We start from the raw sequence: 27,992 nt of genomic DNA, 5'->3' as shown, positions 1-27,992 counted from the left end.
TAGTAAAGAGTTGGAAACGTGGAATATTGTCAAAGTTTCGTTGCCTATGACGAGAGCCAGAGGCAGTAAGTTAACCACGAGGTAAGAGGATTGCACATATATCAGAATGTGTCATCACACACGGGCAATGGCCTGGTTACACACAACAGGCGAGAGAATTGCTTAGCACGCGGGTTTGTGTTAGACGGAGACTTTCGTAGAGTGTAAGACAGAGGTTAGCGTCAGCTGTACTGCATTTCACAACTTCACCATGCACAGCCGAAGTAAGGACATTCCAACCCTACGTCACAGCACGCAGCGCTGCACTAGCAAGACTGGTGCGGCCCGGAGCTGGTGTCATCGCTACGAGTCAGGGAGGACTTGGGGAGGGTCGTTGATATCACCAAGCTCAGCCAGCCTGTGTTACGCAGGCCACATTGTACTCGGCAGGAATAAAGGTGTTATGAATTAATAATGTTTCTTTGGCATTTCTGACGTGTCCACAGTCATTTCCTAGCATCCTGACAACTGGAGAGGTCACCGCTTGGCCTCCAGTCCACCATAGGCGACCGGGACCCCCGGGGCACCTACAGATGTCAATCTCATCATCAATTTACATTGAATCAAGGAAACTGTCCTCTTCTGTTCAAGAGTTAAGGCATGAAAGCCACTTGCCTTCACTACATATAGCTGAACACTTTATAGAAGCTTTCTTGCAGGAAGAAGCTGCTTGGCATTCCTTCTTACACTTGAAGGATACTGGGACACTGGTGGTTATGTGGTTGCAATGGGGACCAGACAGTTTTTTCTGGTTTACCATCACTATTTCAATGAATCCCACTGAGTGTTCCTCCTGATTTGAAGTAGCAAGTAGACACTAATGGAGTGCTGGCAAGTGGAGGCAAACATGCCAAACTGAAGGTGTTCCCCCCCCCCCCCCCAATAAAGCTCTCTAGAACAGTTGCAGATGAATTCTGTTCAAAAGTATGGAGCTGCCATACATCTACAAACACACAATGAACTTCACTGTTGCGTCAGCAACCTTATCAGGGGCTCAGGAACTGCAAATCCTTCATGTTTTTTCCTTCAATATTTCCCATGCTTGTTTCCCTTTTCTTAAGCCCTACTTCTTTGTGTGATTACCACAAGGAAATGTATTTAACCTAAAATGCTGTAAATTCCCTACTGGCCTACTTAAATTAATAAATAGAGTTAACTACCTAGGTAGATATGGTAGCTAACTAAACTGCCCTTAAAAATGAATACTTGGATGAATGTGGATGATTTGGGGTTGAAAAGTAACTGGATTTCACATAAAAGTCTTAGCAGGAATTGTGCCCTACCCATACTTTCTCTTTCTTATTTGTATCTTTGCAAAAGAGTGAATGTATCTGAAAATTTAGGAGCTCTTGTTACACAGAATTTGATTCTTCACAATTTTCATGAATTACAGTTTCAATTTAAAGTAGCTGTTTTTAAGTTACAGGCATTGTAATACGAGATAAATCATTTTTCCACCAAGATGGTAAAAACTGCTGATTTTTGACAATCCAGTGTGGCTAAATGGCTGAACCAGTTTTAATTTTTTAGTAGGTCATTCCACACAAAATTTTATGCTCTTTCACTTTGGAATTTTGAAAATTTTCTGTAGGATGTATCATTTTCATTTTATAATGGTTTTTTGACCCTCAAAAGTTTTGCATAAACCAGAAACCACTGCAGACTCACTTAATTTTTATTTGGGCTATATAATGTTGATTAAAATTATTTCCAGCTTGTGCATATTTATTGACCAGTGCAGTGTTTTTTTTTTTTTTTTTTTTCTTTTTTGGGCTAATCGATTAGATGCTGATGGTGTATGTGACAAGTGTTGACATGAGCTATATAAGCTGACATCAATTTTACTAATTCTGACAGCTTCTATGTTTTGAGCACCTTAAACTCTTGAACATGACTTTAAAGTGGAAACTGCACTAATGTAAATTATAATAAATTGTGCAGTCCATGGTGTGCAAGTTGTCATTTAAAAAATTCAGCAAAACTGTGAACCCAAATTAAATAGCTTGCCATGTCTCTGCAGCCATATGTGGATGTACATTGCCTGCTGAAAAGTACATTCCTCCCTGTCAAAGAAATGGCAGTAGCACCGGGATAACAGCTTGTGCAGTATAGCAGACACTGGTTACTGCACCCTGCACAAACATCTAATGTGATCACAGGTTGTTCAGCAGGAGTATATACTCATTGATGGGGCATAGTTGTACCCTAGAATGAATGGTGCAAACATTATTCACCCCTAAACTTGGCACAGTTATTGCTCACACAGTTAAAATAGAGGATGCACAGACATGCCTCTTGAATGCCATCTGACCACTATTGACCCTGAAAATTGAATCACTAGCATTACAAACCCTCAGTATGCACATATTTCATCCTGGTGCCACTGAACACAGTACTTGAAGAGTTGCATTTTTTCTGGCAGTGCAGATTAGGTATACCAGTGCTACATGTGTAACAAATACAGAATCATTGTTATCACACTTCCATCTGCGGGTATGCTAATCTGTACCTTGTTTTAAACTTTGTAGCTGCCACTTTCACATGCACTATATACCAATTTTTGTATTCAGTCAGGTGAATGTCCATTCCAGAAGTTTGCCATTCTTGTCTTCAGTAATGGTTAAATTTGCTTGGAGACTGTTGTGCAATATGCGAAACAGAGGCAAATTTCTCTAATATTTTTAAAATTGTTGTTTTAGTTTATGGATATAAGTCGTTGTGTACTATGTCATTAATTTTTTGTGGTATTATCAGTCTCTCTCTCTCTCTCCCTCTCTCTCTCTCTCTCTCTCTCTCTCACACACACACACACACACACACAGGAGAGTGAGAGATAATGCTTCTATATTATTCAAGTAAATTCGTTACATGATATTCATTTCATGTGAATACATGAACTGTTACACTATCACACTATTAGGTAACAATAAAAAAGATAAATATAGTTTTGGAATGGTACTTTTACTATCATCAGTGTTTGAAATTGAGGTCCAGTTAGCACAATAGTAATCTAGAATTGAGCTGAAGTGCTGCCTGTGGACATAATTTAGTAAATTTATATATGTTGTGCCATGTGAGATGAGCTGTGGCCCTTCATATATTTTGATTGATAAAGTCCAGGTATGCAGACACTCTGGTGAAGACAGATGGAGAACCTTGACTACCACACGGCATCATTCCCCAGGACACAACACCGATGAGCTCACCGTTCTGCGCCAGGGGGCCTCCAGAATCACCCTGCACACACCGTAAACAGGATATGAAGAAGTGCTTCTAGAATAAATATCAGTGCTTCTAGACTAAATAAGCTATGGAGTTACTGTATATTTTCTCATCAAAATTTGATACATGCGTACATTTCTGCAAGGTGCAACGTTCCATCAAAAAGTCTTAGGTTAGTAATAGCAAACCAAAGTGTGACTGTTTTTAGTCTTAATACATAACAGCAGCAGTTGCATAAATTATGTTTAGTGTTGCCACAGGTTTGCAATAACTGAGATAACCCATTTGTTGTAATAATGCAATAAAGTGCTTTGAACATTTAAAGAAATAATATATTTCTGATCAGAAGGACTGCTTCAGAGGAAAAAGAATTAAGACAGATTGTGGTAGATGAACAAAGACAGTTTCTATGGCCCTAAACTTATTGTTAGCCAAATATATTTAATCTAGATGAATACAAAGTTCACAGAAAGTCTAGGATAACTACATCACAATTAACACATTAACCTAAAAATAAGTAACATCCTTGTTTAGTCAAATGAAAGTACTGGAAACTGTTACTTACAAAGCAGACAGAGATGCCATCATAGATGGGTCCCGTGCAGACCATAGTCTCTGTAAGTGGGTTCGGGCCCGAATATATGTCATCAATATTTTGTCTGCAAGTTTCATAGTCGATGACTGTGACATCAACTGTCTGTAGAACAGTCTCTGTCGGATCGTCCGCTGCTCCCCAGCCAGATAAGACAGCTGTAGATCCACCTGATGTAACAATGAAATGCAGGTTATAGCAGGCAAAGTCGTCTAAGGACACACTGTCAGTCGTGCTCTGGTTAGTCATGCAAGGCCTGATATCACAGATCTCTCTGTTTAACATGCAACTGACTTTACAATCAAAGCCTATTTCAATGCTCCCATCCACCAATACTGATTTAGATTTCCCATCATTTCTGTAAAACACTTAAGGTAATAATATCAGGATCGTTCCCACAGAAAATAAATAGCCTATTTCCTTCCACATCCTTCCAGAATCATAGCTTGCATTCAGTCTCTGATTACGTCATCATCACACGGGCTTTATATCCTACAATACACACTGACTTCAAATTCTTGTAATGTCCTGCAAGCCCTTCACATACACAAAAGAATGTACTGCATTTGCTATTTATTTCAGCTCAAAGACATCACATGGCTCTGGCAACAAACATGCAGGGGATGGTCAAAACTATGGAAACACTACAAACACAACACATTACATGCCTGATATGGTGCAGGAAAATCATTCACATTCATGACAGCTTCCATTCACCTCGAAATGGACCGGTGCAGGTCCTGTTTGGTTTTCAAGGGAATCTTGTAGCATTCCTCCTGCAAAATAGTAGCAAGTCCAGGTAACAATGATGAAGGTGGATAGCAATCACACACCCTTCCCTCCAATGAGGACCACAGAGGCTCAATGATATTAAGATATGGTAACTATGGTGACTGGGAGAGATGCGACAGTTCGTCTGCATACTCACAAAAGCTGTCATGGATGATGCAAGCAGTGTGAACAGGGGCTCTGTAGTCTCGGAATACAGCATCACTATTGGAATGGAGCTGATTAACCAAAATGATCATATAATCCTTGGTACTAATGCAACCTTGCAGAGTAACCACAGGACCCATTGAATACCACACTATATATGCCAAAATTATCATCGAACAACCACCATGTTTCACTCTTGGGATGTAAACTTGACCCTTAGTTGGAAACAGCATGCAGTAAGACTCGTTTGACCAAATGATTTTCTTCTATTGTTCCATAATCCAGGTTTTATGGCTTTGACACCATGTTTTCCTGTTATGGGCACTGAGGGGTGGTTTTGGAATTCCAGCTCGCCCTGAAATTCCTTGCTTATGGAATTCCACTTGTGATGTTCTGACATTGACAGGGTTCAAAAGTGTGATATTTAGCTCTCCAATGACCTTTGCAGCTATTGTCCTCTTTATTTTTTGTGACATCCCTCTTTGATGACCCCCATCACAATCGCTCAACACACGCTATCATCTGTATTGTGATTATTGGATGATGTTTCTCTGCTTTCCCCATATGTGATATAAACCTTTGATATGATGACTCTTGGAGCACCAAACATTTTGGCTACCTCAGTTACGTATGCACCCACCTTATGAGCATCAACAATTTTCGCACATTCGAATTCACTTGGCACACATAATGCACTCAGAGTTACACAGAACATTGTTCTGACCATGAGGACGTTGCCCAGATGCCATTCATGGTCGAATAAAACAGCACAACCACCAGGCTTGGCTGGAATTCATATTTATGTTCAAGCATGCATCTCTCATAGCTTTCCCATACCTCTGCTGAACCTCTGTATGTATAATGAGTTGTGTTCCTAGATCTTCGCACATCACTTTCCCAGAAGCTTTGAAGGCACTGATACGGTATTGTGCTCATATATATATATATATATATATATATATATATATATATATATATATATATATATATATATATATATATTACAAATGTCTGCTTGTGTCTGTATATGTGCGGATGGATATGTGTGTGTGTGTGTGTGTGTGCAAGTGTATACCCGTCCTTTTTTCCCCCTAAGGTAAGTCTTTCCGCTCCCGGGATTGGAATGACTCCTTACCCTCTCCCTTAAAACCCACATCCTTTCGTCTTTCCCTCTCCTTCCCTCTTTCATGATGAAGCAACCGTTGGTTGTGAAAGCTTGAATTTTGTGTGTGTGTTTGTGTGTCTATCAACATGCCAACGCTTTCATTTGGTAAGTTACATCATCATATATATATATATATATATAAACAAAGATGATGTGACTTACCGAACGAAAGCGCTGGCAGGTCGATAGACACACAAACAAACACAAACACACACACAAAATTCAAGCTTTCGCAACAAACTGTTGCCTCATCAGGAAAGAGGGAAGGAGAGGGAAAGACGAAAGGATGTGGGTTTTAAGGGAGAGGGTAAGGAGTCATTCCAATCCCGGGAGCGGAAAGACTTACCTTAGGGGGAAAAAAGGACGGGTATACACTCGCACACACACACACATATATCCATCCACACATTGTGTCTGTATATGTGTGGATGGATATATGTGTGTGTGTGTGCGAGTGTATACCCGTCCTTTTTTCCCCCTAAGGTAAGTCTTTCCGCTCCCGGGATTGGAATGACTCCTTACCCTCTCCCTTAAAACCCACATCCTTTCGTCTTTCCCTCTCCTTCCCTCTTTCCTGATGAGGCAACAGTTTGTTGCGAAAGCTTGAATTTTGTGTGTGTGTTTGTGTTTGTTTGTGTGTCTATCGACCTGCCAGCGCTTTCGTTCAGTAAGTCACATCATCTTTGTTTTTAGATATATTTTTCCCATGTGGAATGTTATACTTTGTAGACTGCACTAAAGCAATTATGTATGATGCTGCATTACTCGAACTCATAATTAATCTTCTGCTGTACCCACAGAACTTAACACATATAAGTTCTTTAATAACAGAAGAATCCCTTCCCATTCCTCTCTTGCTCAGCTTATGAAAAATTTGTACACTTTTCTGTACAGATATTGGTTTGGTTTAACATAACAACAGTTGCGAGGAAAGGATTACTAAAAAAAAAAAAAAAAAAAAAAAAAAAAAAAAAAAAAAAAACATCCTGGAGGAATTACCCGAATGTTATGGAAATCACTAGATGTTATGCACATGTACAGACAAACAACTGATTACAATTTTAAAAAAATGAATGATTTTTCAAGAGAACAAATTTCATAAATTGAACAAATCAATTACATGTTGATTCACCTCTGGCCCATATGCAAGCAGTTATTCATCTTAGCACTGATTGACAGAGTTGTTGGATGACCTCTTGGGGGATATCATGTCAAGTTCTGTCCAATTGGAATGTTAGATTTTCAAAATCCGAAGCTGATTGTGGGGCCCTGCACATAATGCTCCAAACATTCTCAGTTGGGGAGAGATCCGGCTATGTTATGGAATGATCTGGCTATCATGCTGGCCAGGGTAGGGTTTGACAAGCATGAAGACAAGCAGTAGAAACTCTCCTGTGTGCACGTGGGCATTGTCTTGCTGAAATGTAAGTCCCAGATGGCTTACCACCAAGGGCAACAGAACGGTACTTAGAATATCGTCGACATACCACTGCACTGCACACAGAGAGATTTTCTATTGCTTGTCATCGAACCTTACCTCGACCGGCGAGGTCGCTGGGTTTCTCCCCAATTGAGAAACTTTGGAGCACTGTGGATAGGGCCCTCCTACCAGCTAGGGATTTTGATGATCTAACACATCAATTGGACATATTTTGACAAGATATCCCTCAGGAGTACATCCAACAATTCTATCAGTCGATGCCAAACTGAGTAACTGCTTGTTTAAGGGCCAGAGGTGGGCCAACACATTACTGACTTGCTCAATTTGTGAACCTCATTCTTTTAAAAAATTATCCAGTTCTTCTGAAATTGTAATCATTTGTCTGTCTGTCTGTAAATATACATCACATCTACTGATATCTGTCCCACTTGGATAATTCCTTCACGGTGTGTCGTTTTACTTTATCTTTTGTCTTAGAGTGTATTTTGGACATTTGGGTAAACAGCCTATGTTGTATTAGTGAATTAACAGCTACAGTTCTGAGCTGGCCTACCTGCAGGGATTGAACCAGCAGTGGGCAAACTGATGGTCTGCACGTATGTGCCCAGAGATAGTGAGGACTGCAGGGTGAAGACAGCAATATCATGTGGAGATACGTCTCTGAAGAAAAAAAAATTGTTTCCCGTAAGCATTGTGTTAAGTTAGCTACTCTATAAAGACAGTCATAACTGTTGAATCACAATGAACAATATCTTATTAGTATGTGAGTCGCTAATAAAAGAAAATACTCTCTAGTGAACTGAATTTCTTTGTGACAATGAAAACATTAATTTCACTATTTCAAATAAAATTCACTAAATGCAAATATCTGAGCATCAGCTCTGTTAGGTATTGATGTACTACCTATTAGTGACTAATGAAAATCTGTGCCGGACTGGGTATTGAACCCAGCTTCCCTGCTTATTCTGAGCTGTTGTATCAAACATTTTAGTTCAAGAGCCAATACTGACACTGTGGGGTAGAACCATGGGCCACATATGAACCGATCTTATAATTAATTGGTAACCTACATAAATCAGTTATGAGTGACCAAGACACTAGATACAGTAAGAACATGATAAGTTGACCTCCTGTCCCTAAGTTCTAGTTGTTAAAAGTCAGCACCATCCAGAATTCTTCACACTGACTGTTCTATGTTTCCCACAGAAGCCATAAAGCTAATAAATCACATGCAAATTACAAAAAATACAGCACTTCACTTCAAAAGCACAACTCCCAAAGAAATTGAAAAAATCATAAAATTATTTAAAAGCTCTGGTTCTTCTGGATATGATGGAATCAAATAGGATTCTCAAAACATTTGCAGACTTAATCAGTCACTTATTATGCTATTTACGTAACCACTCACTCAAAACTAGGACATTTACAGACATACTGAAATATGCAATACTGCTGCCCATCAACAAAAGTGGCGAAGGAATGTACTATCCATTATCAGCCCATCTCTTTACTGTCAGTGTTCTCAATGGTGTTTGAGAGAGTAGTTTATGATAGGATTCATGGCCATATGACACAACATGGTTTACTGACATCTACACACTTCGGCTTTCATAAGGGATTCTCTACAGAGAGCTATATTTAGCCTAACAGATGAAACTCTAGATGCACTACATCTCAGAAGGTATCCAATGGGGATCTTTTGTGACTTCGCTACAGTTTGCATCTGTGTAGATCATAACACATTGCTAAACAAATCTTCCAGACTATGGCATCAAAGACAAACTTTTGCCATGGCTAGAATCTTGTCTACACATCAGGAAGTAAAGGTTGGTTGGTTTGGGGAAGGAGACCAGACAGCGTGGTCATCGGTCTCATCGGATTAGGGAAGGATGGGGAAGGAAGTCGGCCGTGCCCTTTCAGATGAACCATCCCGGCATTTACGTGGAGTGATTTAGGGAAATCACGGAAAACCTAAATCTGGATGGCCGGACGCGGGATTGAACCGTCGTCCTCCCGAATGCGAGTCCAGTGTCTAACCACTGCGCCACCTCGGTCGGTCATCAGGAAGTAAAGAGTTATCTTAATGGAGGCAAGTGTAACAGTAAACTCAGACAGGGTAAATGTAAAATAAGGAGTCCCCCAGGCCTCAGTCCTTGGGCCACTGATTTTTCTGATCTAAGTTAATGATCTACCAGTTACACTTAATGACAGAGCAAAAATGGTCATGTTTGTGGATGATGCGTGTATTCTTCCCAATGCCAGATACAGCACTGACAGTCACTAACCAGTTACACAAATGGTTTACAGCAAATAGCCTAACCCTGAATTTTTCAAAAACTAAAATTACACAGGTTAAGATAGTAAATAAAAAACTCCAAGTTCCTTAAATGGAGATCAATAACCAAAATATTTATGAAATCACACACACAAAATTCCTATGCATCAGGAAGACAGCTAGCAAAGATGGACAGAGCAAAGTGATTAGATGGTCAAAAAACTTAGCATAGCGTGTTTTGCCCTGAGAGCTATTTCTCACCTTGTTAATAGAGAAATATTCCTTTTTTCATATTTTGAATATTTGCACTCTGTACTATCCAGTGGTATTTTCTTCCGAGAAAATGCTAAAGGAGTTGAAAGAGTCATCAAACTACAAAAATGAGTACCAAGGTTAATATGTGGTGTGTCTAACAGAACATCCTGCAGAGGTCTCTTTAAGATTCTCAGGATATTTACTGTTATATATATATATATATATATATATATATATATATATATATATATATATATATATATATATATAACAGAGGGAAACATTCCACGTGGAAAAAATATATCTAAAAAGAAAGATGATGAGACTTACCAAACAAAAGCGCTGGCAGGTCGATAGACACACAAACAAACACACACACACACAAACACAAATATACATATATGTGTGTATATTTGTGTTTGTTTGTGTGTCTATCGACCTGCCAGCGCTTTTGTTTGGTAAGTCTCATCATCTTTATATATATATATATATATATATATATATATATATATATATATATATATATATATATATAAAATTTTATTTTATCCTGTAAGATTACATTGTGTACAGTAAATGTACGTGTAATATAGGACATGTCAAAGTATTAAAATTCTTTATCACTTATTTTGTCTACACCTTTAGCTTACATTTTTACATCACTGATAACGAGTAACAATATATACAAATTTAATGGCATAAGTATTCTGCAACACTGTAAAACTCTTTTTCAATGAGATAGTCTTTAAGTTTCTTTGTAAAGTCATTGTGAAGTACACTATCTTGCAGGGTTTTGGGCAGACTTCTTAGTAGTCTGATACCAGAGTACTGGGGTCCTTTTTCTAGCATTGCCAGTCGGTGGGGTATGCTCCGTACTTCATTCTTCTTTCTTGTATTGTGGGTGTGTACACTAGCATTTGTAATCCAGTCCTCACTACCTTTTGTGATGTACACTATTGTTTTGTATATATACAACGATGAAAAAGTTAAGATACCTAAATTCTTGAAACAGTTTCTGCATGTTTCAGAGGTCTTTCTTCTTAAAATGGTCCTAATTGCTTTTTTTTTGTAATGTGAACACTCGTTTTGTCTCTTGTTTGTTTGAGTTTCCCCACACCATCACTCCATACTGTAAGTATGGTTCGAAAAGTCCATGATACACTGTACACAGAAGGTTCTTGTCTGAATACTGTGATAGCTGCATCATTAAGAATATGACAGAGCTCAGTTTCTTACAGACATTGTTAATATGTTTTTTCCATTTCAGTTCATTATCCACAAGAATACCTAAGAATCTAGCAGATTCTACTTCTTCCAGCCTTGTTCCATCAACCTCTAAATCCATGTCTACAGCCTTTTCCTTGTTTTTAAACACTGCATACATAGTCTTTTTTAGATTTATAACCAGTTCGTTTTCCAACAGCCATTGAACTGTGACATTTGCAGATATGTATGCTCTTCTCTCAAGCTGTTGCATATTTTGGTCACTATTTAGTATTGTCATGTCATCAGCATACAATATTTTCTTTTCTTCCTCCTCAACACCTATATCATTAACAAATACATTAAATAACAATGGCCCCATTACCGAACCCTGCGGCACTCCATATTTGATGGATTTGGTTTCTGATTGGTACGAGTTTCCTAATGATACATACTGCTTGCGGTTGCACAAGTATGATTTTATCCATTCACCTGGTTGCCCCCGAATGCCATAGTTGCTTACATACACACATACACACAAAATTCTAGCTTTCGCAACCAACGGTTGCTTCGTCAGGAAATAGGGAAGGAGAGGGAAAGATGAAAGGATGTGGGTTTTAAGGGAGAGGGTAAGGAGTCATTCCAATCCCGGGAGCGGAAAGACTTACCTTAGGGGGAAAAAAGGACAGGTATACACTCGCACACACACGCATATCCATCTGCACATACACAGACACAAGCAGACATATTCCTTGGTTGCGAAAGCTAGAATTTTGTGTAGGGAAACATTCCAGAGGAAAAATACACTCCTGGAAATTGAAATAAGAACACCGTGAATTCATTGTCCCAGGAAGGGGAAACTTTATTGACACATTCCTGGGGTCAGATACATCACATGATCACACTGACAGAACCACAGGCACATAGACACAGGCAACAGAGCATGCACAATGTCGGCACTAGTACAGTGTATATCCACCTTTCGCAGCAATGCAGGCTGCTATTCTCCCATGGAGACGATCGTAGAGATGCTGGATGTAGTCCTGTGGAACGGCTTGCCATGCCATTTCCACCTGGCGCCCCAGTTGGACCAGCGTTCGTGCCGGACGTGCAGACCGCGTGAGACGACGCTTCATCCAGTCCCAAACATGCTCAATGGGGGACAGACCCGGAGATCTTGCTGGCCAGGGTAGTTGACTTACACCTTCTAGAGCACGTTGGGTGGCACGGGATACATGCGGACGTGCATTGTCCTGTTGGAACAGCAAGTTCCCTTGCCGGTCTAGGAATGGTAGAACAATGGGTTCGATGACGGTTTGGATGTACCGTGCACTATTCAGTGTCCCCTCGACGATCACCAGTGGTGTACGGCCAGTGTAGGAGATCGCTCCCCACACCATGATGCCGGGTGTTGGCCCTGTGTGCCTCGGTCGTATGCAGTCCTGATTGTGGCGCTCACCTGCACTGCGCCAATACGCATACGACCATCATTGGCACCAAGGCAGAAGCGACTCTCATCGCTGAAGACGACACGTCTCCATTCGTCCCTCCATTCACGCCTGTCGCGACACCACTGGAGGCGGGCTGCACGATGTTGGGGCGTGAGCGGAAGATGGCCTAACGGTGTGCGGGACCGTTGCCCAGCTTCATGGAGACGGTTGCGAATGGTCCTCGCCGATACCCCAGGAGCAACAGTGTCCCTAATTTGCTGGGAAGTGGCAGTGCGGTCCCCTACGGCACTGCGCAGGATCCTACGGTCTTGGCGTGCATCCGTGCGTCGCTGCGGTCCGGTCCCAGGTCGACGGGCACGTGCACTTTCCGCCGACCACTGGCGACAACATCGATGTACTGTGGAGACCTCACGCCCCACGTGTTGAGCAATTCGGCGGTACGTCCACCCGGCCTCCCGCATGCCCACTATACGCCCTCGCTCAAAGTCCGTCAACTGCACATACGGTTCACGTCCACGCTGTCGCGGCATGCTACCAGTGTTAAAGACTGCGATGGAGCTCCGTATGCCACGGCAAACTGGCTGACACTGACGGCGGCAGTGCACAAATGCTGCGCAGCTAGCGCCATTCGACGGCCAACACCGCGGTTCCTGGTGTGTCCGCTGTGCCGTGCGTGTGATCATTGCTTGTACAGCCCTCTCGCAGTGTCCGGAGCAAGTATGGTGGGTCTGACACACCGGTGTCAATGTGTTCTTTTTTCCATTTCCAGGAGTGTATATCTAAAAACAAAGATGATGTGACTTACCGAACGAAAGCGCTGGCAGGTCGATAGACACACAAACAAACACAAACACACACACAAAATTCAGCTTTTGCAACAAACTGTTGCCTCATCAGGAAAGAGGGGAAGGAGAGGGAAAGACGAAAGGATGTGGGTTTTAAGGGAGAGGGTAAGGAGTCATTCCAATCCCGGGAGCGGAAAGACTTACCTTAGGGGGAAAAAAGGACAGGAATACACTCGCACACACACATATCCATCCACACATATACAGACACAAGCTTGTGGATGTGTGGATGGATATGTGTGTGTGTGCGAGTGTATACCTGTCCTTTTTTCCCCTTAAGGTAAGTCTTTCCGCTCCCGGGACTGGAATGACTCCTTACCCTCTCCCTTAAAACCCACATCCTTTCGTCTTTCCCTCTCCTTCCCTCTTTCCTGATAAAGCAACCGTTTGTTGCGAAAGCTTGAATTTTGTGTGTATGTTTGTGTGTCTATCGATCTGCCAGCACTTTCATTCGGTAAGTCACATTATCTTTGTTTTTTATATATATATATATATATATATATATATATATATATATATATATATATATATATATATATATATGGTTATAATAGAGGGAAACATTCCACGTAGTATATATATATATATATATATATATATATATATATATATATATATATATATATATATATATATATATTTCAGAAAAACTGTGACATCCACAAGCATAAAACAAGACAGTGGACAAAATTTCCACCAGGCTCTGCAACCCTGACAAAAGTCCATACGGTTATAACTGAGTCAGGAATAAACGTATATAGCAAGCTTCCCATCAGTACAAAAAAGGAAATTGATGATGTGCAGGCTTTCAAAATAAAACTAAAAACATTCCTCAGAGAATAAACTTGTTATAAAATTATTGAATTCCTATAGTAATAAGGCATCCTTTTGAGTAAAAATAAAGGAAAGCAAATATTTACTTATGTCATGAAGACAAAATTGTGTACTACTATCATAAGTTATGGTCCAGAATGAGATTTTCACTCTGCAGCATTGTGTGTGCTGATATGAAGCTTCCTAGCAGATTAAAACTATGTGCCAGACCAAGACTTGAACTCAGGACCTTTGCCTTCTGCAAGCACGACACACACCCTGTCCTCACAGCAAGGTTCGCAGAAGAGCTTCTGTGAAGTTTGGAAGGTAGGAGACAAGATACTGAGAGAAGTATGGCTGTGAGGATGAGGTGTGAGTCATGCCTGGGTAGCTCAGATGATAGAGCACTTGCCCACGAAGGGCAAAGGTCCTGAGTTTGAGTTTCGGACTGGCAAAAAGTTTTAATCTGCCAGGAAGTTTCATATCAATCCACACTCTGCAGCAGAGTGAAAATCTCTTTGTCAAACATCCCTCAGGTTGTGGCTAAGCTATGTCTCCACAATATCCTTTCTTCCAGGAGTGCTAGTTCTACAAGGTTCACAGGAGAGCTTCTGTGAAGTTTGGAAGGTAGGAGACGTGATATTGGAAGAAGTAAGGTTGTGAGGACAGCCAGGAAGTTTCATATCAGTGCAGACCCTGCTGCAGAGTGAAAACCTCATTCTGGATTCATCCCCCATGCTGTGACTAAGCTATGTCTCTGCAATATCCTTTCTTCCAGAAGTGCTAGTTCTGTAAGGTTCACAGGATATCCTCTATGAAGTTTGGAAGGTAGGAGACAAGATACTGGCAGAAGTAAGGCTGTGAGGGTGGGACCTGAGACGTGCTTGGGTAGCTCAGATGGTAGAGCAATTGCCCATGAAAGGCAAAGGTTCCAAGTTCAAGTCTTGGTCCAACACACAGATTTAATCTGCCGGGAACTTTCAAAAATTATAGTGATAAAATTTTAATTTATTTATATCATAGGTTAAAATGTGTACTACCATTTATTCTACACTATTAAATATCCACTTGAACTTACTAATGTGATGGTGATAAAAATTTTGTATTTTAATTTACTTACTTTGTATTTTAATTTACTTAGAAGCTAGATTAAGAAAAGGCAAACCTGGATTTCTAGCATTTGTAGACTTGGAGAAAGCTTTTGATAATGTTGACTGGAATAATCTCTTTCATATTCTGAAGGTGGCAGGGGTAAAATACAGGGAGCGAAAGGCTATTTACTATTTGTATAGAAACCAGATGGCAGTTATAAGAGTTGAGGGACATGAAAGGGAAGCAGTGGTTGGGAAGGGACTAAGACAGGGTTGTAGCCTCTCCCCGATGTTATTCAATCTGTATATTGAGCAAGCAATAAAGGAAACAATAGAAAAATTCGGAGTAGGTATTAAAATCCATGGAGAAGAAATAAAAACTTTAAGGTTCGCCGATGACATTGTAATTCTGTCAAAGACAGCAAAGGACTTGGAAGAGCAGTTGAACGGAATGGACAGTGTCTTGAAGGGAGGACATAAGATGAACATAAAAAAAAGCAAAACGAGGATAATGGAATGTAGTCGAATTAAGTCGGATGATGCTGAGGGAATTAGATTAGGAAATGAGACACTTAAAGTAGTAAAGGAGTTTTGCTATTTGGGGAGCAAAATAACTGATGATGGTTGAAGTACAGAGGATATAAAATGTAGACTGGCAATGGCAAGGAAAGCGTTTCTGAAGAAGAGAAATTTGTTAACATCAAGTATAGATTTAAATGTCAGGAAGTCATTTCTGAAAGTATTTGTATGGAGTGTAGCCATGTATGGAAGTGAAACATGGACGATAAATCGTTTGGACAAGAAGAGAATAGAAGCCTTTGAAATGTGGTGCTACAGAAGAATGCTGAAGATTAGATGGGTAGATCACGTAACTAATGAGGAAGTATTGAATAGGATTGGGGAGAAGAGGAGTTTGTGGCACAACTTGACAAGAAGAAGGGATCGGTTGGTAGGACATGTTATGAGGCATCAAGGGATCACGAATTTAGTATTGGAGGGCAGCGTGGAGGGTAAAAATCGTAGAGGGAGACCAAGAGATGAATACACTAAACAGATTCAGAAGGATGTAGGCTGCAGTATGTATTGGGAGATGAAGAAGCTTGCACAGGATAGAGTAGCATGGAGAGCTGCATCAAACCAGTCTCAGGACTGAAGACCACAACAACAACAACAATTTACTTCATAGTGACAAAATGTAAATTTCACTATTTATTTGTGGCAATGGGATAAAAATGAGTATTCCTATTCATTCTGCTATTTTAAGCATTCACTTGAAGATATACCAGTAAAATGCAGGTTATAATGTTGTCTGCAGCCACTCGTTCATAGAAAATAAGTATTTGTATGATGTATAAAATATTCACATAATTTTGTATTATTTCACTTGACTTGTCCTACATTACTAGCACACGCTTTGTATAATATGTAATCAACAGGACCAAATAATAAATCAAATCAAATCAAACCATTGCTACCACTCTCAACGAGTCCAAAATTGTGACACTGTAATTACCTAGTCTTGAAATCACTTAAATTGCTGATCGCAGAGAACCATAGATGTTTGGATCAGATTCGATACATACAGTCTGTCAATGATAAGTCCGCAGATTGCCACCTTATTCTCTGCTGAAATGGTTGAATTATAGGGCATATTACTTTCCAGTATGGAAAGTATGTGTATAGGAGAACGATTAAGCCTATTTTACAATTTAAAACAAATTAATCTACCTGTGCACAAACTTCATTTAGTGACTTTAAGTAAGATTTATTGATCTTAATTTATTTTGAATTAATTGAATTTTGCTAGGCACGAAAAAGGTCCTGGTCTACCCCAGACAATTATATAAACACTCAGCCCCCTCCCCCAGGATGTCCCCAGACGACCACAAAACTAGGACAAATGTAAGGAAATCCAGATGCATGGCAGTTGTGTAATTGCCTGATGAAGTGGTATTGTGTTTTCTGCATGAGTGGATGATTAACTGATTAATAACAGTAATTGTACACATACTGAAATGCATTGTGGAATATGTAAACACGTGATTACTAAATATTTTGAATGTCAGTTTCCTTCTACTCATTGTGTTGTACCACAACAGCCATAATTAATTTAATGTTCATGTGACAAACAAGTACTGCATTTTAAGATGACCATCTCTGTAATGCAAATTCAAGAATCAATCTTACATCTATGTCAAAATTTTACTACAGCAGTTGATCGCTATGAGTTGTGCATTCCTGTGAGTTGTCAACACTGGCTGCAGTGGCCAGGCTACTTACGCATCTGCCCCCAAGGTAAGTGGCCAAGTTTTCATATCTCACTGCCAAATTCACCAACATCAATTAAAATTAAGCACATTTTAAAATTTTAATAATCTTGTAAATATTTTTGTTTGTAACTAAGCAGGACAAACGTTCTCTTAAGATGCTCTTGACGTTGGTGGACGTTTCTGGATTCAGCATTTAGTTGGTAGATGCATACTATTGTAAAATATACCTAAGAAGCAAGGACCACACGAATACTTGATGTGGGTCACAGTTCGACGACCACTGCCTTAACCACTTTGGCTAACCAAGGGTGCCTCCTGGACTCGCCCAAACTTTCACATGTCACTCTACATCATAGTCTCTTACAGAGAATTTATTTCAGAGAGCTGTCTGTGGTATTTCACATCTGTTCATCTAGACATGCAAGTGGGTATTAATTTTACTCTTACAGTGCAGTTACGCAGTCAGCGTGATTTATTACATTTACGTATTCTTATGACGAAACTACAGGAAAAAATTTAGACTCTGACATATGTGGTCTCGTAAGTTAAATTAACATTTCAATTACAATAAATCTGTAACCCATGGATGTGACAGTTAACGTAACAGAGTGGAATATCAGTACCGGTAACTCGTGACTCACGACGAGCTACGGAACCTGAAAATGTCGTAGTTTTATTAAAAGCATTGCGCCGAGAATTCCCAGAGTGCGTACTCACCCAGTGTAGTCGGGATGCACGATCTGGTCTGCGACTTGTATCTCCTGCTCGCTCCCATCATTGCTGGCCAAGTCGTATTCTCCAGCCACAGCCTGTCAACGAATCACTACATCATCAACAACGTTATTTTTCCTTCGGAGTTGAGTGTAATTAGCTTTTGATCATGTGAGGCAGTTCGTCGTATGCTTTGTGAGAAAGTTAACAGTTTGCGAGTATTATCTGTCACCCATTTCCCAAGTTTGTACTGTTAGAACTTCGCTAGAAATGTTTCAGACGTCGTTATTGTGTGGGTTACCCACTTCCACAGCCAAGAAGTAAACACCCTAATTAGAGTTGAACATACAAGTAAAACCAAGTTGATATGGTTGTTTCAATGATTTAGTTCACTTTTCAGCGTGCCGAAGAGGTACCAATAGGCTTTTCTATTGGTATCTGATTAATTGATACTCTTTTCAGTATACTCAATGTAAATTTTTCATAATTATGTGAAGACATCAAAAGCATAGTCATTACATTGTATTGTTCATTAAAATTAGTTGTGCCATAGTTGAAATAAAGTATCCAATGTTATGAGGGCTATTCAGAAATCATGGCCTGATCAGGCATGAAATGAAATCCAAAGTGAGAATCCAATGACGCTTTACGCAGATGCGTTGCCCAATGTCTCTAGTGCGCCCATCGACTGCGTCATTTCGCTCTTTTCAGTTCTGATTGCGCAGTGAACACGCAAAGATGCTAGAAAATAGTGTCTCCCATCAAGCCTGGCGAAAGATTACGCCCGATGTCATGCAGCCCACGCAATATAAGTGTCACGTGTTTCCTCCTTCATGACAGTTCTAGGCTGCACTTTATAGGAACAATAAAGACGCTCCTGCAGCGTTTTTGATGGGAAATGTTTGATTACCCACAATACAATCCGTAACTGGCTTCCCCTGGGTTTCATCTCTGCTCACGTGAACCACGGGCTATGAAGACAACATTCTGGCACAGACAACGAGTTGTAGACCAGCGTAGACAATTGTTGGGAAGCGTAGGCAGCTGCCTTCTATGAGAAGGGGGTTGGTACAACGCTACGACAGACGTCTGAGTCAGAGCGGTGCCTAGAAGTAGTTGGAAACTGTTACAAATAAAACATTTTTGATTTTCACATTGGTTTTCATTTCGCGACCGATCAGACCTTACTTTCGGATTAGCCCTCATACATTTGAACTATGATAAGTTACAAAATTCTTTGCAAGAGTTGGGCTGGATTTTACATGAATGTTCTCAACATGTCGTTAATAATGAATTGTTTTCTTTAAAAAAATATGCCATGTGGCTCTTGACGTTCTTTTGGTAATGACACCCAGATAAGCTACTGATTTGATAACAGGATGTGTCATGGAGAAATCATTATTTTTATGTACTCTTAGCATCAAATAAATCTATTTCATACTGACGACAAATGATATTGTTCCCTTCTCAGTTGTAGAGAGACTTAAATTGCTTTTACTGTAGTGTTATATAAAATGCTGTTGTACTGGTGGACATCCTCTACATCTACATCTGCACAATTACTCTGCAGTTCACAATTTAGTTAGTGCCTGGCAGATGGTTCGTCGCACCACCTTTAAGCTACTTCCCTATTGTTTCATATCTGTGGCACTTAGTCCCCTATTTCGAGAGAATACAAAATGTGCTCCCCTTCTTTGAACTTTTTCGATGTCCTCCGTCAATCCTATGTGATGCGGATCCCATACTGCACAGCGATACACCAGAAGAGGGCAGACAAGTATAGTGTAAGTAATCTCTTTGGTATACCTGGTATATTTTGTAACTGTTCTGCCTATAAATTGCAGTCATTGGTTCCTCCAAATTAATGTAACTTACAAGGCACATGTTGCACAGTAAACTTGAAAGTAACAGCAATTTGACTTTTTGCATCCCGAGTCATGTTTACTCAGAATAATTAAGGAAAATATTTCGCAATAACAGAAGATGATCTCCATTATATTTCAATGAATCTGACGCATGGGGTGAAGTTTCAACACACAAGGTCGAAAAGTTTCTAGCCCGAAATAGTTACCGTAATGTCTCGCACAAACAACTACTATTATGTTGACCCTTTGTGGGTATGCAAGTCAAATTTCGCGGCTACAGCTTCGTTAGTTTTACTGCTATGAAAAAAGCGTTGTATACCGTAGTGTAAGCAAAATAGCAAATATTGAGAGAATCAAGAATCGTGCTGTGATTGAATATCTTTATTTTAAGGGAATGATGCCAAGGAAATTGTGCAGGACGTGGGGAATACACTTAAGGACAGTGTTCGGTCTTATGCAACAGTGAAAAGCTGGTTGTCTGACTTCAAACGTGGAAGAACGAGTGTGGAAGATGTGCCAAGGAGCGGAAGGCCTGTACTGTCACCACTGATGAAACAGTGACTGCAATTCACTATACAATTTTGCAGGATCGCCGAACAACGTTGCAGCACATTTAAACCACATTTGTTGTGTGATGTCCTTAGGTTAGTTAGGTTTAAGTAGTTCTAAGTTCTAGGGGACTGATGACCATAGATGTTAAGTCCCATAGTGCTCAGAGCCATTTGAACCATTTTTTAAACCATATTTGGAATCTCCCATGGGTGTGCTCATGACATTGTTCTCGATATTTTGGGAATGCAGAAAGTTTCATCTCGATGGGTGCCGAAAGACTTGAATGCAGAACACAGACGGGAGCGTGTGCAGTATTCTGTAGAAATCGTCCACCAATTTGAAGCTTTCTTGCAAGGTATGACATTGGGCGAAACGGGTGTTCACCACTTTGATCCTGAGACAAAATAGCAATGTCCTTCATCCCCTACCCCAAAAAAATTGCGGGTGCAAAAATCAGTTGGTAAGGTGATGGAATCGGTCTTCTGGGATGCAGAAGAGGTAATTATGGTGGATTTCTTGCGAAATGGCGTAAGTATTAATGCATCGTACTATTGCACCCTCCTGCACCATGTAAGAGAAGGTATAAAGAAAAATAAGGTGCAGAAAATTGGTGCGCGGAGTTCTTTTGCATCAGAAAAACGAATTGGGGGACAGAGCCCTCGCAACACTGGAAACTCTGCATGACTGCAGGTTCGAATAGTTATGTCATCCGCCATATTCTCAAGATTTGGCTCCATCAGACGCTTTTTTTCTTTTCCCAAGCCTAAAAGACGACGGAATGACAATGATGATGCAGTGATTGATGGTGTGAACGCTTGGTTGGGCTCGAAATTGAAGACCTTGTATTTGAATGATTTGCAGAAGTTATCTGAGTGTACGCGCAAGTCTATTAGTGTACACGGGTATTACATTGAAAAAAAATTGGTATTATGAATTTTCTGTCATTCTTTATTTGTTAGGCTACAAAAGTTTCGACCCCTCTCCCTCCATTTCGACAGTACAGTCAAATTACAGTGTGTTCATTTAAAACTTAATGGATGGCTATTGCTTAGCAACACTAAAAACTGTTTAAAGAATGAACTGTGCTTGTAGTGAAATATTTTTAAAAAAATTCATTTCCATGTGTGGAAAATAAAAATTCTCTGTAATGTTAATTTAACTCAGAACTTCTAGTTACATGTTCAGCCATCTGGGAGCAGCTGCTTCGCACGACTACAATGCAATTTTGTAGAAGACTATGGCAATACCTCTTCTCTGTATACAAAAGGCAACATCCTGACTGACCGACATCACTGCCCGGCTGAAACAGCTATAGACAGAAACTTGAAGTTTGGAGAGCCTGCTGATCTTACAGTGTAGGCATTCTTTAAGAACGGATAGGGCATGAAAGGTTTTTTGGAAATATGCCGCTGATAAGGCAGTTTTGAAGCCTGGTATTCGATTTCTTGGTAAGAAATAAAGAAAATAATAAATGTTTCAGCAATTTGAAAATTTAAGCCCTAGTGGGGTGTAATAGTGACTGAAAGCTTTTCTGGAAAATAAAGCATTAATAAAGAACTATTACAGCATTTTTAAAGCTACTTCTATGAAAATAGCATTTAACTTCTCAGTTAAAAAAAAATACATGTTTCACGGTTTTTGGAAATTCAGCCCCTAAGGAGGTGAAAGAGGGGATGAAAATACTTGGCCGGCCGGTGTGGCCGTGCGGTTAAAGGCGCTTCAGTCTGGAACCGCGTGACCGCTACGGTCGCAGGTTCGAATCCTGCCTTGGGCATGGATGTGTGTGATGTCCTTAGGTTAGTTAGGTTTAATTAGTTCTAAGTTCTAGGCGACTGATGACCTCAGAAGTTGAGTCGCATAGTGCCCAGAGCCATTTGAACCATTTTTTGAAAATACTTGTTTTGTAAATAAAACTACCTTTTCCTGCTGCTCGTTACTTTGTTTATCCCTTACGCATTTCGCCTTCTCCTGTTCTAACACATCATCAGTGGGATCTATAACGATACAGTTTTGTTAGTTTTAGATTATTAAACAGTTCACTTCGCGATTTTTTTTTTTTGTAATAAAGTAATTACGATTTGCTGATCTTCGTTTCCTCACATCTGTAAATGTATCGTTATAGATCCCATTGATGATGCCTTAGAACAGGAGAAGGCGAAACGCATATGGGATAAATAAAGCAACTAGCAGCAGGAAAAGGCAGTTTTATTTACAAAACAAGTATTTATATGCTTGCTGTGGAGGATGACCACACAAACAAACTTGTTGAGGGGATGAAAATTTTTAAGAAAATAATTTGCTTTATTAAAAAATTTTAAAGTTAAATCTATGAAAACTAGTATTTCACTTCTTGGTTAGATATAAAGAAATATATGTTAGGGGTAAAAAGTACCCATGAAAATTTCAGCGTAAGAATACAAAAGGCATGATTAACGAAAAACTTTAGAGTCCAGGTACCCGAATCGCTTTTTGGTCAGAAGTACATTCGGAAAACACCATGCTTCCATGGTCTTAATGAGCGTGAAGAGGTTGTTGGTAGGCATGCAATTCGTGAACAGTACAAAAATTCAGTGAAAGAGAAGAAAAAACCGTGCAGACCATACAGTCTGTGGAAGCGAAGCAGTGGGTGATAAGATAGCAGCTCTATAGGCGGCTACTATTTTCGCCTACAGCCATTTGCATTTCGCAGTTGAAAGCTGTCAAAAGCGCTGCAAGGTGTCAGAGAGTTCCTTAAGCTGACAAGACTGTAGGAGTATCTTAGTAGTAAAGAATAAGTGTATCAAAACTTCAAGCATGATGTGGCATTGTTTTTTTCACACATCTCGATGTTTTAAGACGTCATATCTCTTGAATTATATGGCGTACAATCATAGACCATATATATGGTCTATGCGTACAGTGATATATTTGTGTAGCTACCTTCAGCAGCATGGACCATAGACAACATAGACTGAACATGACGTCATTTTACTGAAACCAACATATAAGTCTCATGAGTCGAGGCACGAAGCTGGGTAATGAGTATGTCACTACACATTTATAGTGCACAATTTATGACATTTTTGTTACAGATTAAATGTGAGCTTTTTACAAGAAGCAGAAGTAATGCCATCACATATGCCTCAGATAAGTCTTGTTTTGTATCCTGCAGATTAGATAAACTGACGAAAATCTCTGTTTTGAAAGTGAGCTACTTTAAAATGCTTGCAGATATATTTCCTTTAGATGAAAGTTAGAATATATGTTGGTCCTTAAGTGTAAAACTCGATGAAAGACTAACGTTTTGCCGGCCGGAGTGGCCGAGCGGTTCTAGGCGCTACAGTCTGGAACCGCGCGACGGCTACGGTCGCAGGTTCGAATCCTGCCTCGGGCATGGATGTTTTGTGATGTTCTTAGGTTAGTTAGGTTTAAGTAGTTCTAAGTTCTAGGGGACTGATGACCTCCGAAGCTAAGTCCCATAGTGCTCAGAGCCATTTGAACCATTTGAAGTAACCTTTTAAAATGACAGAACTTTAATATCTAACTCACTACAGGAATTCTCTACAATATTTTCAAATGTGTTATGTCCATTGTTTTGGCATCTGCACTGCATTAAGTGAATATCATAAAATATAAACGCTTATTATGCGAAAAACGGACATTATGGACACAAACAGATTTTATTTCCTATAAAAGCGTAGTAAAACATTTTATATATATCGTTGGGAAAACTAATGCAGCCTGCCAAATCGATATTTCCTCTTCTTTTCCTGTGAATGCGATGAATTAAGACTGACAGTGCAACAAAAATAAGCATTCACCAAATAACTGTAATTATGCCGTTTGTGAAGGGAACTGTATGCTTTAAATGGTCACATGCAATAACGATAACATGACATTAATATTAGAAATTTCGGAAAATAGGTTAACTGTACTAGTACACGACGTATAATAGGAATTCGACAAGTCATTTTGTTGTTAAAATGTATGCTTGATTTCAGCTATAAATGAGAAAAACTGTCAGCTCCGCTACGTATAACGCGAAATGAATAGAGATTCGGCTTGGTACCTCGAGTCACATGACTTACAATTAGATGTTGGTTTCACACGTCACGACGGTATAGATTGATGCGTGCGTGATCTATGTTATCTAGGTCTATGTTCAGCAGCATGTGTGGATACTGTCGGTGAAATATGCTGAAAATAGAATTAGTAATAAAGAAGTAATAAATTGAAACGTCCTGCATGATGTGGCAGTTTCTCATGCATCTCAGTGTTTATTAAGTCATATTTCCTGACATACGTGTCATAGGTTCATTCAGAAGTATATGTGAATACTGTCTGAAAAATGAATTGCAAATATAGTTAGGAGCAAATAAGCAATACATTTTAACGTCCTGAAGAATGCGGCAATTTTTCACTCATCTGAGTGTTTATGACGTCATATCCGCTGAAATGAGGTCGATGAGGTTTTTCGTAACATGATTAAGCTGACCAGATTTCATAGGTAAAAGAAACCGCGATATTTGTGTTTATACATACTTCAAAAAAAGTTTTGCATCACCTCGGTTCCGAGAGTTCCGGAACCTGTACAGAAAACTGGAATAGAGATCAACATAAACATCATTTCTGCCCTTTTTAATGCTCATGAAATCCACACATTGCATATTGTACCACCATACTGCCAGACCTTCAGAGGTGTTGGTCCAGATTTCTGTACACACCGGTACCCCTCTAGTATCCAGTAGCACGTCCTCTTGCGTTGATGCAGCCTGTATTCGTCGTGGCATACTATCCACAAGTTCGTCAAGGCACTGTCGGTCCAGATTGTCCCACTCCTCAACAGCGATTCGGTGTAGATCCCTCTGAGTGGTTGCTGGGTCACGTCGTCCATAAACAGCCCTTTTCAATCTATCCCATGCATGTGCGATAGGGTTCATGTCTGGACAACATGTTGGCCACTGTAGTCGAGCGATGTCGCTATCTTGAAGGAAGTCATTCACAAGATGTGCACGATGGGGGCGCAAATTGCCGTCCACGAAGACGAATACCTCGCCAATATGTTGCCGATATGGTTGCACTATCGATCGGAGGATGGCATTCACGTATCGTACAGCCGTTACAGCGCCTTCCACGACCACCAGCGGCGTACGTCGGCCCCACATAATGCCATCCCAAAACAGCAGGGAATCTCCACCTTGCTGCACTCGCTGGACAGTGGGTCTAAGGCGTTCAGCCTCACTGGGTTGCCTCCAAACACGTCTCCAACGATTATCTAGTTGAAGGCATAAGCGAAGAGAACGTGACGCCAATCGTGAGCGGTACATTCGGCATGATATGTTGGGCTCATCTGTACCGCGCTGCATGGTGTCGTGGTTGCAAAGACCTATGTATTGGACGTCAGGAGTGAAGTTGCGCATCATGCAGCCTATTGCACACAGTTTGAGTCGTAACATGACGTCCTGTAGCTGCACGAAAAGTGTTATTCAACATGGTGGCGTTGTTGTCAGGGTTCCTCCGAGCCATAATCCTTACCCTGCAGTAGTAGCCCTTGGGCGGCCTGAGCGAGGCTTGTCAGCGACAGTTCCCGTCTCTCTGTATCTCCTCCCTGTCCGAACAACATCGCTTTGGTTCACTCAGAGACGCCTGGACGCTTCCCTTGTTGAGAGCCCTTCCTTGCAGAAAGTAACAATGCGGATGCGATCGAACCGCTGTAGTGGCCGTCTCGGCATGGTTGAACTACTGAGAACAAAAGCCGTGTAACTCCTTCCTGATGGAATGACTGGAACTGATCGTCTGTCGGACACCTTCCATTTAATCGGAGCTGCTCATGCATAGCTGTTTACATCTTTGGGCGAGTTTAGTGACATCTCTGAACAGTCAAATGGACTGTGTCTGTGATACAATATCCACAGTCAACGTCTATCTTCAGGGTTCTGGGAACTGGGGTGATGCAAAACTATTTTTGATGTGTGTATTTTATACCCAACGTCATTATTAAACTTACGCTTACCTTTCTCATCAGTTACCATGATATTTTGAAATTGATAATATGCCTATGACGATACAGCAACTGAAAAACTCATAGCAAGAATATATCTTCATTTTGTGAACTGGAAAGGAACATTTAGTGAATTACAGATACATAAAATTATTTTTTCAGAAATAAAAAAGACTGATACATACTTTTTTATCGTAATACCATTTATATATGTTCTACAATGTTTAGGCATTTAGTAGGTACAAATTGATGATAATCCTAAAAACTTTGTAATAATCCTAAAAACTATGTAATATTACTAATCAGTAATCAGGTACAGATTGTACATTTCATACTACAGTTTAGCGCCCCGTTTACTGCAGACTGTTTGGGCAAGTGTGTATACATGCTGTACAATATCCTATAAGCATCGCTCAAATCCCTCACAAAATTAACTTACATATGGCTGCAGACCCATTAGGAGGAATGGTTTGTGATGCTACTTTGTACCTCCTTTGGTTCTGGTTTAACTTGTCTCGAGCGCCATAAAGTAGGCAAGTTAGAAGTGCCAGTGGGTTAGACCTGCTTTTCTTTGCAATATATCTTTTCTCTTTCTTTCCGCATTAAGACCAGTTAAACAAAATGCAGAAAGTCTATGGGGGTATCGCGAAATTATATATTTCTACAATTTTATACTCCTAGGAAACTTTCTTTTTCACAAATATTTAATTAAATGGGAAATATTATTGCACATATTTTGTTTCTCGATTAAAAACCGAGACAGTTATGTGTTCTGAATGATTTTCTCGGGGCCTCAAGACGTTTATGTGAAAATTAGCACTGTCTTGATAAAACTGGGATACCTGGTCAGCCTGTGACATAATTTTGTAGGTGCATTTAGTAGAATATCTGGATACTGTCTGCAGAATTCATTGCAAATAAAGTAGTAGTACAGAAGTAATAACTTTAAATGTCATGCACAATGCTGATGTTTTTCACGCAACTGATTGTTTGTGACGTTTTATCTCCTGAACTATTATGGGTATATGGTTCTCACACCCACAGTGATTGTTGCCTGACAGTAAGGGATAAGTCTACCAAGTTTTGTTGAAATCGGTCAACTGGTTTAGAAAGAAATGTGGAACATACACACATTCATGCACTCAGGCGACAAAAGTCATGGGAAACCTCATAATATCGTGTTGAATCTCCTTTTGCCTGTCATAGTGCAACAACTTGATGTGGCATGGACTCAACAAGACATTGGAAGTCCCTTGAGAAATACTGAGCAATCTGCCTCTACACTC

The 27,992-nt window shown here is 40.1% G+C and overlaps 1 protein-coding gene across 1 annotated transcript in view; it reads right to left on the bottom strand.

Moving 5' to 3' along the window:
- Nucleotides 1–2,981: 2,981 nt before the first annotated feature.
- Nucleotides 2,982–27,992, bottom strand: part of LOC126237163 (trypsin-1-like) — a 45,000-nt gene continuing 19,989 nt past the window's right edge. Inside the window, exons 4-7 of the mRNA XM_049947016.1 lie at nt 18,316–18,407; nt 7,949–8,055; nt 3,827–4,023; nt 2,982–3,276 (exon numbers count right to left, since the gene is read on the bottom strand). Coding sequence (XP_049802973.1) covers nt 3,133–3,276; nt 3,827–4,023; nt 7,949–8,055; nt 18,316–18,407 — 540 coding nt within the window. The 3' untranslated portion in view covers nt 2,982–3,132. The remainder of the gene's footprint in view (nt 3,277–3,826; nt 4,024–7,948; nt 8,056–18,315; nt 18,408–27,992) is intronic.

This window comes from Schistocerca nitens, chromosome 2, assembly GCF_023898315.1.
Source record: "Schistocerca nitens isolate TAMUIC-IGC-003100 chromosome 2, iqSchNite1.1, whole genome shotgun sequence".
NCBI classification, from domain to species: domain Eukaryota; kingdom Metazoa; phylum Arthropoda; class Insecta; order Orthoptera; family Acrididae; genus Schistocerca; species Schistocerca nitens.
Note: the sequence above shows the minus strand (reverse complement) of the source record. Positions and strands in the feature narration are given on the sequence as shown.